Source organism: Natator depressus, chromosome 2 (genome assembly GCF_965152275.1).
Source record: "Natator depressus isolate rNatDep1 chromosome 2, rNatDep2.hap1, whole genome shotgun sequence".
NCBI lineage: Eukaryota > Metazoa > Chordata > Testudines > Cheloniidae > Natator > Natator depressus.
Window position 1 is genome coordinate 199,451,150 of NC_134235.1, and position 15,352 is coordinate 199,466,501.

The 15,352-nt window shown below is 42.4% G+C and overlaps 1 protein-coding gene across 6 annotated transcripts in view; it reads right to left on the minus strand.

Annotated features, from left to right (window-relative positions):
* Window positions 1-290: 290 nt before the first annotated feature.
* The window catches only part of OXNAD1 (oxidoreductase NAD binding domain containing 1), a 37,311-nt gene continuing 22,249 nt past the window's right edge, over window positions 291-15,352 (minus strand). For 3 of the 6 annotated variants that reach the window (XM_074945695.1, XM_074945696.1, XM_074945697.1), the window contains 3 exons: window positions 9,467-9,709; window positions 1,624-1,732; window positions 291-854 (listed from right to left, as the gene is read on the minus strand). In XM_074945695.1, the coding sequence (XP_074801796.1) occupies window positions 700-854; window positions 1,624-1,732; window positions 9,467-9,709 (507 nt within the window). In that variant the 3' untranslated portion in view covers window positions 291-699. The remainder of the gene's footprint in view (window positions 855-1,623; window positions 1,733-9,466; window positions 9,710-15,352) is intronic. The other 3 variants (XM_074945694.1, XM_074945692.1, XM_074945693.1) reach the window with 1 other exon arrangement.

The window sequence follows — 15,352 nt, forward strand, 5'->3', positions numbered from 1 at the left end:
AGAATTAGCCCAAGAAAAGGTGAGACTGCTCTAGTCTTTTGAATATAATTATAAGATCTTTAATACCTGGAAGTGGTCAAGAACTATTTTAAATCTCATTCGAAGAAGAGTTGTCTCAGGAAAACAGCACCCTTATCAGGCTGCGGTATCTAAATAGGACTCTAGGAATTGTGCCAATATTGGTATTGTGTCAATATCACTATCTGCAAAGCTGGGAGATGAGACCCTCACCAACTAGTGACCCAGTCTGGCCTTGCTTAGCTTACAAAATTAGGGTCTGAATTAATACATTACAGACTACATCTGGTCATTTTTACACATTTAGTTAATTGCAAGTTATAGCTGTAATGAAAATAGTATTTGAATGTTTAAAAAGCTGCCTAATTAACAAAAAAAAGTACTACACAAATCAATCAATAGCAAATGAGTGAAATACAAAAATCAAATGGCTCATGTCTTTAATATAAAATACATTATGCTTTTTTTCAAAAGCAATAAAACAATAATGACCCAAATCAGAGTGCATTATAGGATAATTTAAGAATTGATACTGGATACAAGAAGATTTCATGTGCCTGTAGTGAAATCTTGCAGTCAGTGAGGTCATAGTAGAGTCCATCTTCTGAGCATTTCAGGCACTTTTTATCTATCAATACATAGATTAGTTTTCAGTTTTTATTTTCTACTAAGTAGCTGTTGCTACCACCACTTTTCAAAGTAAATGCAGTCTGTAGGAACACCAAAGTTTTCTAGTAGTTTGGATATAGATTCTATCATGGGAGGTGGACCACAGATGTACCATAAAGTATCCTTAGACACATGTTTTTCTAGTTCCTTTTCAGATATTCTTCCCTCTACCAAAGAGAACATACGTAGTTAAGAACAGAAATTCATATGAAGATAGATATTTATACAGTCAAAAGGCAGTGACCTAAAGTTTCTAACATGGAGTAGTGATTCTGGCATTTTGACACTGGCCCTCTGAAAATCAGGCCTGTTTAAGGTTGCTCAAGTTAGGAAACCACACACACACACACAGAGGCATCCAAAACCACTTAGTAAGCTGAAAGCGTAGATCAGTGTTTAAGAAAACACAGTGTCAATTTACACGACATTAGTTCTTCAACTACCATTAAGAGTAACACAATACTGTAAAACTAAAATATCCCATATTTCGCTGAGAATAGATCTCTCTCTCTCTCTCTATGCCAAGGCCAACTTAAAGGCCATGGGTTTATCCTGCTTTGTCATTGCAGCTTTAAGCAAAGTAAATATAAGTGTTGAACACACAGGGGAGTGGACTGGGTATGAAATGTAAATAAGAATTAACAGCAAGTAGAAGCAATTCAGCCATAAGTGTAACACAGAACTTGTGCAAGCACACCTGAGATAATTCAGAGGACCAAAAAGTACATAAAATTAAATCGTTCATGTTTCTCATGTACAAATTTTCCCACTTATCCACTGGGCTCCTACCCCATTTTGTATGATAATTTAAGATATTGTAAAGCATTATATTATGCACATCAAACCTCTCTAAAAGTATAGGCTGAACAACACTAAAGTCATAACTCCCACTGAATCAATTACTTTAACATCTCTAGGCATCACCACAGTACGTACCAGTGATATACGGCTGAAGTTCTTCACAGATTTGTGAACTCTGTTGGGTAACGTGGAAACTGCATGTGATCTTTCCAGGAAATTCGTTCATCAAACCAAAGATATTATTCTGGAATGTTAAACATACTTGGTCATACCACAGAGTCTATTAAATCAAAGCAGATGTGTACACAGAATCCCAGAACACGGTTGACTGTACTATCTACTAAGATTCTGCACATCATACTCTCTATTTAAGAGTTTGATGGTTTGAGTTTTAACAAGCCAGAACTTTAAGGACTTTGGACTTCTTTATCTGGAATCTGAATATGCAACCAATTATATTGCTGATGTTTTTCTCCATTTCTGCAACTGTTTGTAATTAAACCACACTTGCATCTTATAACTATTTCCGCTCTTTTGTGGCTTCTCCTCTTGCAGCTGTGAAGCTGTCAAAAAAGGCAAACTGGTCCCCATTTCCTCCCTCCACCTTCCAGAAACCTGATGTTTTTACTTTAAAATGAACAAGTTGTGCATTTCAGTGCTTTAGGTCCAAGCCTGGAATCACCTTCACTTGGTAATGTTACTGGCCTATTTTTAAAAAAATTAAAACCACCTACAGGATAAATTTTAATCCTATTAATACCCTGAGTAGAAACTCACTAATTCTCAATTCTGTAATCCACAAATGTGATTGTTCTCACCAAAACCCCAGTGGCCTCATGCCAAGCCTCAGTGAAAACGTACTAGACAAGTGCTGTAATGAGGTCTCACAACTACGACTTCATCAGTTACTATCTAGATCAGGGGTGGGCAAACCTTTTGGACCAAGGGCCACATCTTGGAATAGAAATTGTTTGGTGGGCCATGAATGCTCACAAAATTGGGGTTGGGGGTGCAGACTCCAGGGTGGGGCCAGAAATGAAGAGTTCAGGGTGTGGGAGGGGGAGGGCTCCAGCTGGGGATGAGGAGTTTGGGGTGTAGGAGGGTGCTCCGGGCTGGGACCGAGGGATTCAGAGAGTAGGAGGTTGGAGTGCAGGGAGAGGCTCGGGGTGCAGGCTCCAGGCAGTGCTTACCTCAAGCAGCTCCCAGAAGCAGCAGCTATGTCCCCACTTTGGCTCCTATGTTTCCGGAAGCAGCGTGGAGCAGCCTCCAACCCTGCTCCCCGGCTGGAGCGCGGCAAGCCCCAGACCCCACTCCCCAGTGGGAGCTCCAGGGCCGGCTTAAAACTGCTGGCAGTCCGGATCCGGCCCCCGGGCCGTAGTTTGCCCACCCCTGATCTAGATTCTAAGCTACTTGGGGCTTTCATAACTATAAAGGGCATTGGTAGTGCTCTACAAATTCATTTTAAAGAAAGTATATTATAGGATATTTGCTAGATTATTATGAAGTAAAACCAAACTATTTTGTGATAGTATCCTGGATTGTTTTATCATTTGTTTGTTTACCCACTAGTATGAGTAAACTGTCATGGGTCTCCCAGTCAATAAGAACGAGACTGACCGCAGTGTATATACAGAGAGGTATATAGAGAAGTTCTTGAACTCACTTTGAAGACTTGTTTTTAATTTTGGGGTGAACTTCAGTGTTCATGAAAGTAAGAGGACTTCAGATAGGATAAGGCATACAGACAGACAATTCTGCAAACAGCTCTGCCAATACCCCTCATACGGACCCATTTTTACTTCCCTGCATATCTTCTGAACAGAAGTTAGCAATAATATGGAACTGTGCAGTGTTCTGTGGTACTTTTGAGACAAATCTTCTCCCAAAGATTGGAGACATCAGGACCTGGCTAAGCAGGTTCCCAAGCAGATTCACAGACTTCCCCCTTACTTGTACGTGTATTGCCTATACATTCACTCTCAAGGAGCGCAGGCCATGATTCTACACAAACCTCAATGACAAAAACTGGTGCAGAGAAAGGCAGTGCTTCCCCAGCATCCTGGCACTAGAGGTGGTTTTCTTTATTCTGTCTGGCTGAATCTGCCAACTGACAACTAATGTACAAAACAGATATGGCAGCTGGACAATGAGATTCCCCACTGGGGAAAAGATCTCCCTTCGCATAGCGACTGGGAGGTGGGAAGGGAAGAACAGTCACGTTCACATTTAAAGAAACTTGAGACAGCTATTTAAGCAGAGACTGGCAGTAACTACATTAATATGGCATAATGTATATAGTGGGTAATATACCATAGAGCTACATTTTCAAAGAGTTGGGCAACAGTAACTGCCTATGAAGTTGCTTAAGAGCATGCAAGAGAGTAAGTGTCAGAGCAATCATTTACTGTAACTTGACAAGGTGATAGAAAGGAAGGTCTACTTCACAAGTAATTTTTTCTTGGGGGTTAAAGGGTCCTCTGTACCCTTGCTGAAGCACTAAAGGTTTCCTGGGGAGTTTAATATGGAGTTGTCTCATGATAACAAGGAGCACCAAGCAATGATCATGTGTGCCCCATCCTGGTGTACAAATTTATCAAAGCATTTTCATACATATTCTGAATGCTAAATTTCAAGAGATCATGAAGAAAGAACATGCATAATAAATCATTCAAATGTGGCAATGCAATCTCTAGTCACATCTCATTATCACACTCTGTTCTCTTGCAAAATGTTCAAAAACAAAGGCTATGCTCTCACAAAATTGCAGAGGTAGATTTTCTAGAACGTATGGACACCCCCATTAAAAATGGTATATATTTATTTATAAAACAAACACACAGGAACATTAGTAATTGTTCTACTGAATGAAGCTATTGGTGCAAGTGTGTTGTTCTGCCCCCAGCAGCAAAGAACATTAGATGCTTTAGTGGAAGCAAACACCTTCTCTGCCCCGCAGGATGCATCTGGCTTAATTATGCAATACTGCGTGTAGAAGGAAAATTTTTTACTGTGTCCTGCAGACACTCTCTCTTTCAACTGGATGCATAAGGTTTGATTAATTTTGACTTGCCTCGCACAACTGAGAAACAAGGATGATGTAATTACCCACTTCCCCCTCCCCAATGTATTGCTTATTGTTTGTATTACAATGAAGTCTATAGGCCCCAATAAGGGGCCCCGTTCTGTTAGACACTATACAGACCCACTGTGAGAGATGGTCTGCATCCCAAAGACCTTGTAATCTAAATAGCATGACAAACAGAGGACTTGCTGCAAGCATCATACAGTTTCCAGATTTTTTTTTTCTTACAGACACTATAAGAAACATTACCTTTTATATCTAAATATCCTGTCTTTTAATTTCATAGTGTCATCTCATACTATGCAACAGGGTTTTAGTAACTAAGAAGAGGGACTCATCAGTTCTTTGAATAGTTTAATATATTAAGTCCCTAACTCCTGTCCCTGAGACACTAAACAACCCCACTATAGAATCATTGGATAAAAGTAGCCCTGACATTCTTATAGCCATCTTCCTTGCCTTTGTAACTATATCACTGAAGTGCTGTGATCAAACATGCAGACATTTCATTAGATGAGGGCAAATCATTGCCAAATGTCACAACAGCTTCTGCATTATTTTACTCATTTCATATGCAAGAAATTATTTTATTCTAATTTGGCTATGCAGTGGGTAGATTGACTCTTTTTTTCCCCACTCAGGAGAACAACAGAAGTCAGAGTCTACCGGCAGATATGAACACTTTAGACAATGTTATACTAACAGGCTTCACCTTGCATTTTACCTTGGATAACCTCAGCCATCTTGCTACTCAATCCCCTAATGTGAGAATTTCCTAAACTTCAGTCTTTGCAAACCAAAATATTGTTTCACCTGAAGTTTTCACCCATTCACTGTCTACTTCCTCCAAGTCATTAATATATTAAACCAAACCCAGTAGTGACCCCAGCCTCAGGCATTCAACCCATTTACTTATCCACATTCGGAGGAGCAGATCACACTGATCAGCCATTTTTTATATTCACACAGATCTTTGCCCTTTGCCTCGTATTTATTTTCTTCAATCCTTTATGACCAAAAGCCACTGAGTTCTTCAGAGAAACCTAACTCATTAGAGAGAGACAATTTTCCCTTATGGAAGCTGTGCTGATTTGACATTAACAGTGTTATCAGTGACCCTACATCCAAGTGCTGTACTACTCAATCCTTAAACTGTCACAAACATTGAGATGATGGCAAAGTATTATCACAAGGACTATATTATACTAAACAACGAACATAGTATTATGAGATGTAGCACCAACATGATGGTCGATCAAAACTAGGGCTGGCAAAAACACAGAACTAACAGCTTTTTCCCCCAATTAACTTGTGTTTTCACATTTTCGAGTTAGGAAACAGAAGCAACTTAAAAAAATGTTGTTTGAAGAAAATCTGTGTTGGTACTTACACACCTAGCATTAGCAAATTCTGAGCACCTCATAATTGCTAACATTTTTTAGCCTTGGCACCCCATTGATGTAAGGAAGCATTATTCCCAGCCCTGTGCTACCATCTCTACTTAATTTTGTCAAAACTCTTGAGTATAAATTTGACCAAACCCAGCTATTTGAAATTCACATATGCAAAATTTCATGCAAAAAAAAAGTGACTTTTTGTGTTTTCAAATTATGCAAAAAAATTCTCAGTCTCTTGACATTTCTGGGTGTGAAATTTATGTTACTTTTTTAATTTGGTTACATTTAAAAATGTTATCGATTCAGCTTATTTCATCCAGATATAATCAAAACATAACAGAGATGCCAACTTTGCTCTGAGACTTTTAGGGATGTTTATGGAAAAAAAACTAGGGAAGTTGCTTGGACCTCTTCCCACCTCCCTTCCCTTCCCTTCCACCTAAAGAAACCAGGACCTCCCCATCCCTTCCATGTCTATGGTCAAAGGCAGGCAGAGGGAAGCGGAAAGCTGCCCGCCTATGCCACTTAGAGCCTCAATTATCTTGGTCAGTCCTCGCCTTGGACCTCCTTCCCAGGATGATGATCCTCCTCTTCTCTCTCCTCTGTCACGTTCCCTCTCTCCTACTCTTACTGTCATTGCCTCCTCCAACCCCTCTGGCTTCTCTTCCCCTACAGACTCCCTGGTAAGGGTTTAATGGAAGACAAGCTGCAGTGATTATCTGTAGGGCCACAGCACAGGCTGCATGTTGTCCTCTCACTGCTGGACGCGGACCCTCCTGGCGTGCTCTAGGTATCTACAGCACATTAACGTAGTCCAGCAGGGTATACACGGGGCAGCTAGAGCACAACACACAGCCTATGGTTTGAGCGGTTAATTCAGCAGTGCCTCAACCCATTCTAAACCATCATGGCTTGCCTCCTATCAGACCCTCACTGTGCAGTCTGGGCATGTGCCACAGCGGCCACAATACTATTTGCTATATTCGTAGGACCTGAGTGGTGGTTAGTGACACAGGCATACATTTAAAAAAAATTTATATATATATGTGTGTGTGTGTGTGCGCACACTTGAAAAATTGAAAGATTTAAGGCTGACATAATAATTTCATAATTACATGTAAAAAAAATCGAGAGTACCAAAAATAAGGGAGGGTTGGCATGTCTGACGTAGCAGGTCAACAATAGTACAGTAAAAAAAAAAAATACAGGGTACATCAGTAAGGCAGAGCATAGAGATAAAAATACACTATACCTCTGTGAAAAAGTTTCTTTCCATTGGTTGAAATAGTATTGATACATTAAAAATAATAGCAATGAGTAGATTGTTAATGAGAACTTTTCACCATGAGGTCACTAAACCCAGCCCAGTTCTGTAATGAACAAGCCATGACTATATGACAGCTGTTCAGTGGCCCATGTATAATTTACTCCAGTTCCAAGTGCAGGAGTGGGCAAACTACGGCCCGTGGGCCACATCCAGCCCATCAGGCCTTTTAATCTGGCCCTCAAGCTCTCGCCGGGGAATGGGGTCAGGGTCTTGCTGCGCAGCTCCTGGAAGCAGTGGCATGTCCCCACTCCAGCTCCTACACATATTGCCCCCGCCCCAAATACCACCCCTGCAGCTCCCACTGGCCAGGAACCACGGCAAATGGGAGTTGCAAGGGAGGTGCCTGCAGACGGAGAAGCACGCAGAGCCACATGGCCGGCACCACACCTCCACATAGGAGCTGTAGGGGGGGCATGCCGCTGCTTCTGGCAGCTGCGAGGGTGGTGCGTGCAGATGGGGCAGCACACAGATCCGCCTGGTCGTGTTTCTTCATAGGAGCGAGAGGGGGGACATGCCGCTGCTTCCAGGAGCTGCTTGAGGTAAGCACCTCCCAGAGCCTGCCTGCACCCGAGCCCCCTCCCCCATCCCGGGCCCAACCCCCTGCCCCAGGCCTGATCCCCCTCCTGCCCTCCAAACCCCTCAATCCCAGCCCCACCCCAGAGCCTGCACTCCCAGCTGGAGCCCTTCCACCCCCCACCCCAGAACCTGCACCCACGGCCGGAGCCCTCACCCCCTCTTGCACCCCAACCCCCCAATTTTGTGAGTATTCATGGCCCGCCATGCAATTTTTATACTCAGATGTGGCCCTCCCACCTGTCCTAGTGCATATGTTCACCTCACAAAAAAGCAGAGGAGAATTGCTGCTACCTCTGTTGGGAGGCCAAGAACCAAATGAACAGGGAGACCAAATAACCCTTTAATCTCTGGACCAGGATTCTGACACACATTTGTGGGATACCGTTGACAAACTTGCACTGCCACTTCACATAGGATACCTGTACCTCTTCTGCAGGCTGAAAAATAATGCTGCATAACACATGCTGCTGTTCTGTGGGGAAAGGACTTCGATCTGCAGGGCTATCAATCCAACAACAGTCAGCAGCACTACATTCACCAAATCTTTTGAAACAATACCAATAAATATGTTCAGCCATTCGATGTGTACAGATATATTCAACAGGGTGTAATACTTCAATATTCAGTTATTGTTTACATGGAGCAAAAATGTTTTGGAGCAACAATTTTGATCAGTTTGATAAATTCTTATTGTACAAGCCAAGAATGTGAATCACATAATCTGAAAAAAGCTGAATCCTAGCTTCTCTGAAATTCCATCAGTGTAACTATACGATTTGTTTTCAAGAGTGGTCTCTAGTTTCATATATTCAGCTTTAAATACCAAAGGTCTGATTATCAGGAATGATAAATCAGTGTCTTAAGAAGAGTACTCAGAAATAGAGGCATCAAAAATAAGATGCAACTTTTGAAAAATTGGCTAATTGTCTTTGAGGGGGTAATTTGTCTAGATCTGTACAAGAATCATAGCTTTTTGACTAGAAATTTGAAAGGCTTATTTTGGAAACGTTTGTGCTTTAACTGCAACTGTGGTTAATGCCACAAGCCTATATTAGTTTAGAAGTTCCCCCTCATGTACTGATGCTGCTTCCTGACTCTGCAATTTTTGCAAATGTGGGCACCTTGAAGATACACAAACATGTATGGGCCTGTGCGTAATTTTAGCAAGAATTTTTCAGAAGACATTTTCCATTAGAACTGGTTTTATAAATCGACTTGACAACCCTGTGACTAACTTTCAATTGTCTCTTTGGCAACCATTACACTGGATCATAAGGTCAGATGTTCCCAAACAGAAAGCAAATCAAAGGTATTTAAGTTAAATAAAAACAGCAACAAGGGGGGGAAAGGCAGAACATTTACACATACAGGGCCTGATTCTGCACCAGAGAAGTCAATGGGAGCAGGAAAAAAAGATATGCAAGCTTCTTGAGGCAGGGACAGTTTTTTTGTTCTGTGTTTGTAGAGCACTTAGCGCAAGAGGGGCCTGGTCTATGAGTAGCACTCCTCCTCACTACATTAATACAAACAAACTGAACAATAAGCCTTCTGAAAAGAACAAACAATTCAAGAAAACTCCACTTTCCTTTTACCTACCTTAAATAAGAGTTCATTTGTGTTTTTTGCACTATAGTACAGCTTCACTGTTCCCATTTTATACCCATTTTCTTCACTCTCTTGATTTCTATGAAAATCTGCTACATGTAGCAGTATGGAAAACAATGGGTTGATTCCTACTCCCCCTGCTATCAGCACAAGGTTTACAGGGGAGTCAGCAGGTTGAGGATCAAAGAAGAAATTGCCTCCCACTCGCAGAGCCACTTCTGAGTCAAGGGAGCACTAGGGGGCAGAAAAAAGATAATTTTAACTTTAACTAAAAGCAAAGGACAAAATACAAGTTGTCATACATCGTTAAATCATAAGACAAGCTGGGCTTCAGAATAAGATAATCATTGTTAGTTTTTACATATTTTACCTGTGAGGGGAAGCTCAAGTATTTTAAAAACACACACTCAAAATCAACCCAGTTATCTGAAGTCAGTTGGTTGAGTGCCCTGAAGGGGCCTGTTTTTTGCCTTCAGGCCAAGGCATTGCCCTGATAAAGGACCGATGACATTCCCCCATGAGGGCTGATGCAGGATATTTCACACTAAGGAGTGATTTATGTTAGGATTTTTTCACAATGAAAATGTGTGTTGTCGTGAAGATCCAAGGTTAAAGTCTGAGATTCCCATTAAGTCCAGGGCCCTTATTCTCAGAAAGGCTCTGCTAAGGGGAAAGGAGTCAGGCTACAGGAGGAAGTCATGCTGCAGTTTTGTGGACCTAAAAGGATGGTCTTCCCCACTGCCACTCCAAAAAAGGAGAGACCCTCCTAAAAGAAACTTCTCTTACAGTGACATTTCTATCTGCTTTATTAAACTACTACAAAAAATCACATGGTAAAAATGTTACCCTTTCCCCCTCAAAATCAAAATTCCAGCCACATATGAATAGAGGTAGTTTCTGGGAGCAACTCTGCAAAGAAAGTTTATTACATGGAAAAGTGAAACTGCCTTAAGTATATCACACTGGGATAATAAAAAGGAGTACTTGTGGCACCTTAGAGACTAACAAATTTATATGAGTATAAGCTTTCGTGAGCTACAGAGCTCACGAAAGCTTATGCTCAAATAAATTGGTTAGTCTCTAAGGTGCCACAAGTACTCCTTTTCTTTTTGTGAATACAGACTAACACGGCTGCTACTCTGACACTGGGATAATGTCCTCTTGGAATATGAGAAAGCTTTTTCAATTCCAGACTGACACCCTTGCATGAAGGGGGAAATGGAGATAGAGAAATTAAGCAAGTCGTCCGAGGTCACGAGTCAGCAGCAGTACCAGGAACAGAAGACAGAACTCCTGATCAGAATCGTATGTTCTCACTCTAGACCACGCAGACGGGGAAGAACAGGAAAGAGGGACAAACAAAAAAAGGAGAGGTAAAAATACAAGAAAAGGGGAAAAAAAATCTTCCAGGAACAGCAATTCATCAGTCACAGACAAAAAGCGCTGCCTCCAGAAAGTCGCTTCTACTATCAGGAAATAGCAATTGAAACAGATGAGGCCAAATCACTTCACGTTAAGGTGAGAAAAAACTAAAAAGAAAATGTTGAGGCAGGAGGCTAAAAGACTGACCCTTATTTGTCATTTTGGTGGGATGCTACCCACCAAAGTGCTACAAAACCATTTATTAAGTGAACCTGAAGATTAAGCTAGTCACTTGTCAGGCTCCAACAGACCGAGAAATTACTGTCTTAAGTGCTTTACAAACCAATAAGTAAAGCAAAATCAAAAAGGCGAATCTTGGGCTTAGAGTTAAGTGACATTGTGTCAGCCACGTCTACTATGAAGAGTAGATTTCCATCAGCGACAGGCATATATTAAGTAAAGGTCCATGCCCCAAAAGACTACCTGTACCAAGATGAGGAAAGATCCTTTGAAGCAGAGTGTTACATACAACTAGGATTGTAAGGAAGCAGGAGGCCCATAAAGTGACTACCATCACCTGGATCGATTGGTTTTCAGCTGTCGTTAAGACTACGCCGATCACAACACGTCTGCCATTCTTCTTGCACTCTTCCCTTTCTTCTCCATGTTCATCCGAAACGTTTAACAATGTAATCTTCCCATCTCTTTGGAAGCCAACCGGGTCGTCTTTTCTGTTCTCGCAGGTACCACTCAGCAATGATTGTGGTCCACCTATTGTCCGTGAGCCGTGCTGTGTGGCCCACCCATCGCATCTTGTTATGTCTGCTTTCCACAACAATACCTTTCACACCTCTGTGTTCTCTGATCATTTCATTTGGGATGCGATCCAGAAGGGAAATTCCCAACATAGCTCGTTCCATTGCCCTTTCAGCTACAGACAGCTGCTATTCTCTCTTCGTCAGTGCCCACGTTTCACTGCCATACAGCATGGCTGGCAGCACTGTTGAACTGAAGATATTTGTACATGTGGTCTTGTCGATTTTTCCTTTGAGGATGTCTTTGATGGAATTAAACGCACACCATCCTGCCCGAATCCTTCGTGAGAGATCTCCGTTCAGGTCTTGGCGCATATTAACTTCTTGGCCCAAATATATGTACTGTACCACTTTGTCGATTTCTTCTCCTCTTACTGTTATTCGGGCTTTTCGTAAGATGTCTGATCACATGTATTTCATTTTGCAGCGGTTCATTTTCAGGCCGACCTGACTGCTTTTCTTGTCAAGTCTTCGTAGCATGCTCTGCAGTTGGTTGGTGCTTTCAGCAATTAGTACGATGTCGTCCATTAATCTGAGATGGGGTAATCGTTTTCTGTTTATGTTGACACCACTCCTCCAATTGATCTTGTTTATAACCATTTTGAGGCAGGCAGTGAATAGTTTCGGTGAAATCATAGCTCCTTGTTTTATGCCTCTCTCGATTGGGATGCGGAGGAGAGTTTCGAGGAGAGTAATGTCTGTTGTACATCCAGTATTTGCTTCCTTCAACAAACTGATGTACTGCATGTTAATGCTCTGCGAGTGCCTTTAATATTGCGTTAAACTTGACGCTATCAAAGGCCTTTTCATAGTCGACGAAAGCAATGCACAGCGGGAGTTTGTATTCCCTCACTCTTTCTAGGAGCTGCCTAAGGGTAAATATATGGTCAATCACGCTGAAATTTCTTCGAAACCCTGCCTGTTCTCTCGGCTGTTGTTCATCCAGACTGTGAGAGTCGGCTCTTCTTTGTAAAGAGCTTGTAGATGTGAGAGAGCAGGCATATAGAGTAGCAGTTCTTAAGATTTTCCCGATCGCCCTTCTTGTGCAGCAAGATGGTATTCGACTCCTTCCAGTTTGATGGTATTTTTCCTTCTCCAAGATATCGACTAAATCTTAAAGTGAGGGCCTTCCAAAGTTTTTTGCCTCCTACAGAAATAATTTCTGACGTTATTCCATCTTTGCCTGGAGCTTTTCCCTTCTTCATCTGGTGTAGTGGGCTTTGGACTTCGCTGATGATTACTGGGGGGATGCGTTCTTCTGACTCTTGGAGCATTGGGAGAGGGACGTTGATTCTTGATTTGAATAGTTCTGTAGAGAAGTCCTTGCAGACCTCCTCCATCCCTGCTCTGTCGATTACCGTCTCTCCGTCCTTGTTCTTCAATGCTGTTACGGTCAGTTTATATTGCGTCAATTCCCGCTTGCATGTCCTGAGGCTCTTGCATGATTCAGCTGTTTTGAGGAGCTTTTCTTTCCGGAAGTTCTCAAAGTTGTCCTTCAGTTTTTAACGTATAAGCTTGCACAGAATGGATGGAGTACTTGAGGTTATTATCCGAGCTCCTTTTCATGTTTCTCCACTTCTCCAACAAGCTTTTAGTTTCATTCGAGAGTCTTCCCTTCGCCTTCTTCAGCTTTTCAATTTCAGCTGCTTTTATGCATCGTTTCAGCTTGTCAGCAAAGATTCTATAGTTCTCCTCACATTTTTCCATCTGGCTCCAGTCAAACCCAGAAATCGCTTTCTTTAGCTTTGCTTCATCAAATGTCTTCAACCGCTGTTTCCTGTTTGCCATCTGTTACACCTGCTTTTCCACTGCTTTGTCGAAAATCAACTTCACTCTAAGCAGGCGATGGTCACTGCCAGTGTTGAAAGGCTGCACCACAGAGACATCTTGACCGATGAGCCTTTTATTGACTAAAATATAGTCAATTTCATTCTTGCTTTTTGCGTTTGGGGCGATCCATGTCCACCTTCTTGCGGTCTTCTTTTTGTACCAGGTGTTTGCCACGTACAGTTCTTTCGTTTCTGCTATCGCTACCAGGCTTTCTCCTTTCATTCCTTTCGCCACTGCCGTATCTCCCTATGAACTTTTCGCCAGCTTTCCCTCGCCTGAACTTGGCGTTGAAATCTCCCATCGTGACAGCTTAAGTGGACTTTTGTGCAAGGGCTCTTTCGAGCTGTCGGTAGAATTCTTCCACTTCTTCGTCCTCACCTGCACTTGTGGGACTGTAGGCCTGGATGACCTTGAGGGTCGCTTTTGACTCCATCTGAAGATGCAAAATCCACTGCAAAATCCTACCTCAGGACTTCATCGTGGCGCAGCTGTGACCCTGGCGATCTGACAGCTATGGTAGCGGGGCATATGCCCTGGTAGGTCTAACCATGCTACAAAGGTGTCGGACTATCCAATCCAGGGAGGGGGCTTGCTCTCTCAGAGGAAAGAGCACTTTTCATTCTCCTTAGAGGTTGAAGGCTAGCCAAGCTTGAGGAGGTATGCATGCCTGCCCGCCTAGCCAGTGGGATGGCTTGAAGTTAACGGCTAAAACAACACGAGTAAATGGGTCTTAGTTCCCTGCGCATCATTGAACTGTTCTACGGTGGCGGAGCAAAAATTGAGCGACGAGAGGTTGCTAAAAATGTCAGGTGCTAGGCCAACATGGAAAAGGACAACCCTTGCTGTGTACACTTAAAATTGTAGGTCGCTGGCGAGGGAGGAAACGTTAAACCATCTGATGGAGGAGAAGAAAAGGATAACATGCGATACCCTCGGTGTCTGCGAAACCTGACGAAAGGAGGAGTTGGAAGTCAACTGGAAGGATGGAAGCGCTGTGAGGCTAGGAAAGGGAGATGGTGCTAGAAATGTTGGAGGAGTCGGATTTATCATCAGTAAGGATTGGTCTTCGAAAGTCATATCATGCCAGCTAATATCATCACGTATTGGTGTGCTGCATCTTCAGTGGCTACCATCATCACCCTAAAACCCAAAATGTTTCTTTCCTTGCTAATTGCACTGTGTAATGTGGACAAATGAGTGAATTCCTCTTATCTGTCAGTCAAGTGGTATTAGACAATCCGTATGTGTTATTTCAGAGCCCAGTTCCTCCTCCTTTTCCAACACACTGGCAGGCTCTTTCAATTCTTCCATGCCTCACAGAGGCACCTTCCTTCTTCCAGGCCTCAGAAGAGGTCAAGTACCACCTGGAATAGGGGAAGACAGACTTTCTCCCAGAAAATAAAACAGGAAGAGACAAAAGTGCCCATCCCTGTCCACTTTGTATCCCTCACCACCTTGGCCTCTTGTAGAATGAGCACAGTCAGGCCTCAGGGTGGGGCGTGGCTCTGAGTTTGGCAACTGTTTTTTACACCAGCAGCCCCCTGTGCAGTTCAGGGACCAATGGAATAACCTGACTGACAGATGAGCAAGACACACCTATGCATCTCTACTAATGGAACCACATTAGAGAAGAAGCTTATTATTAAGAGTCACCATGTTAGTGAAGACTATTAATTCTGGGATGATTTGGTGGGGAAGCATCACCCTGTAGCATAGAACTAGCATATTCTACTAAAATGGCAAGCATTGCATTGAAATGGCTTAGGCAGAGAGAAAGAAGATGGATCAAAAGCAAAAAAAACTACACTACAACTTTATCCACAGAAGTGTATCTTCTTGAAGTTGTTAAGATTATAAAGTGTACTGGAAA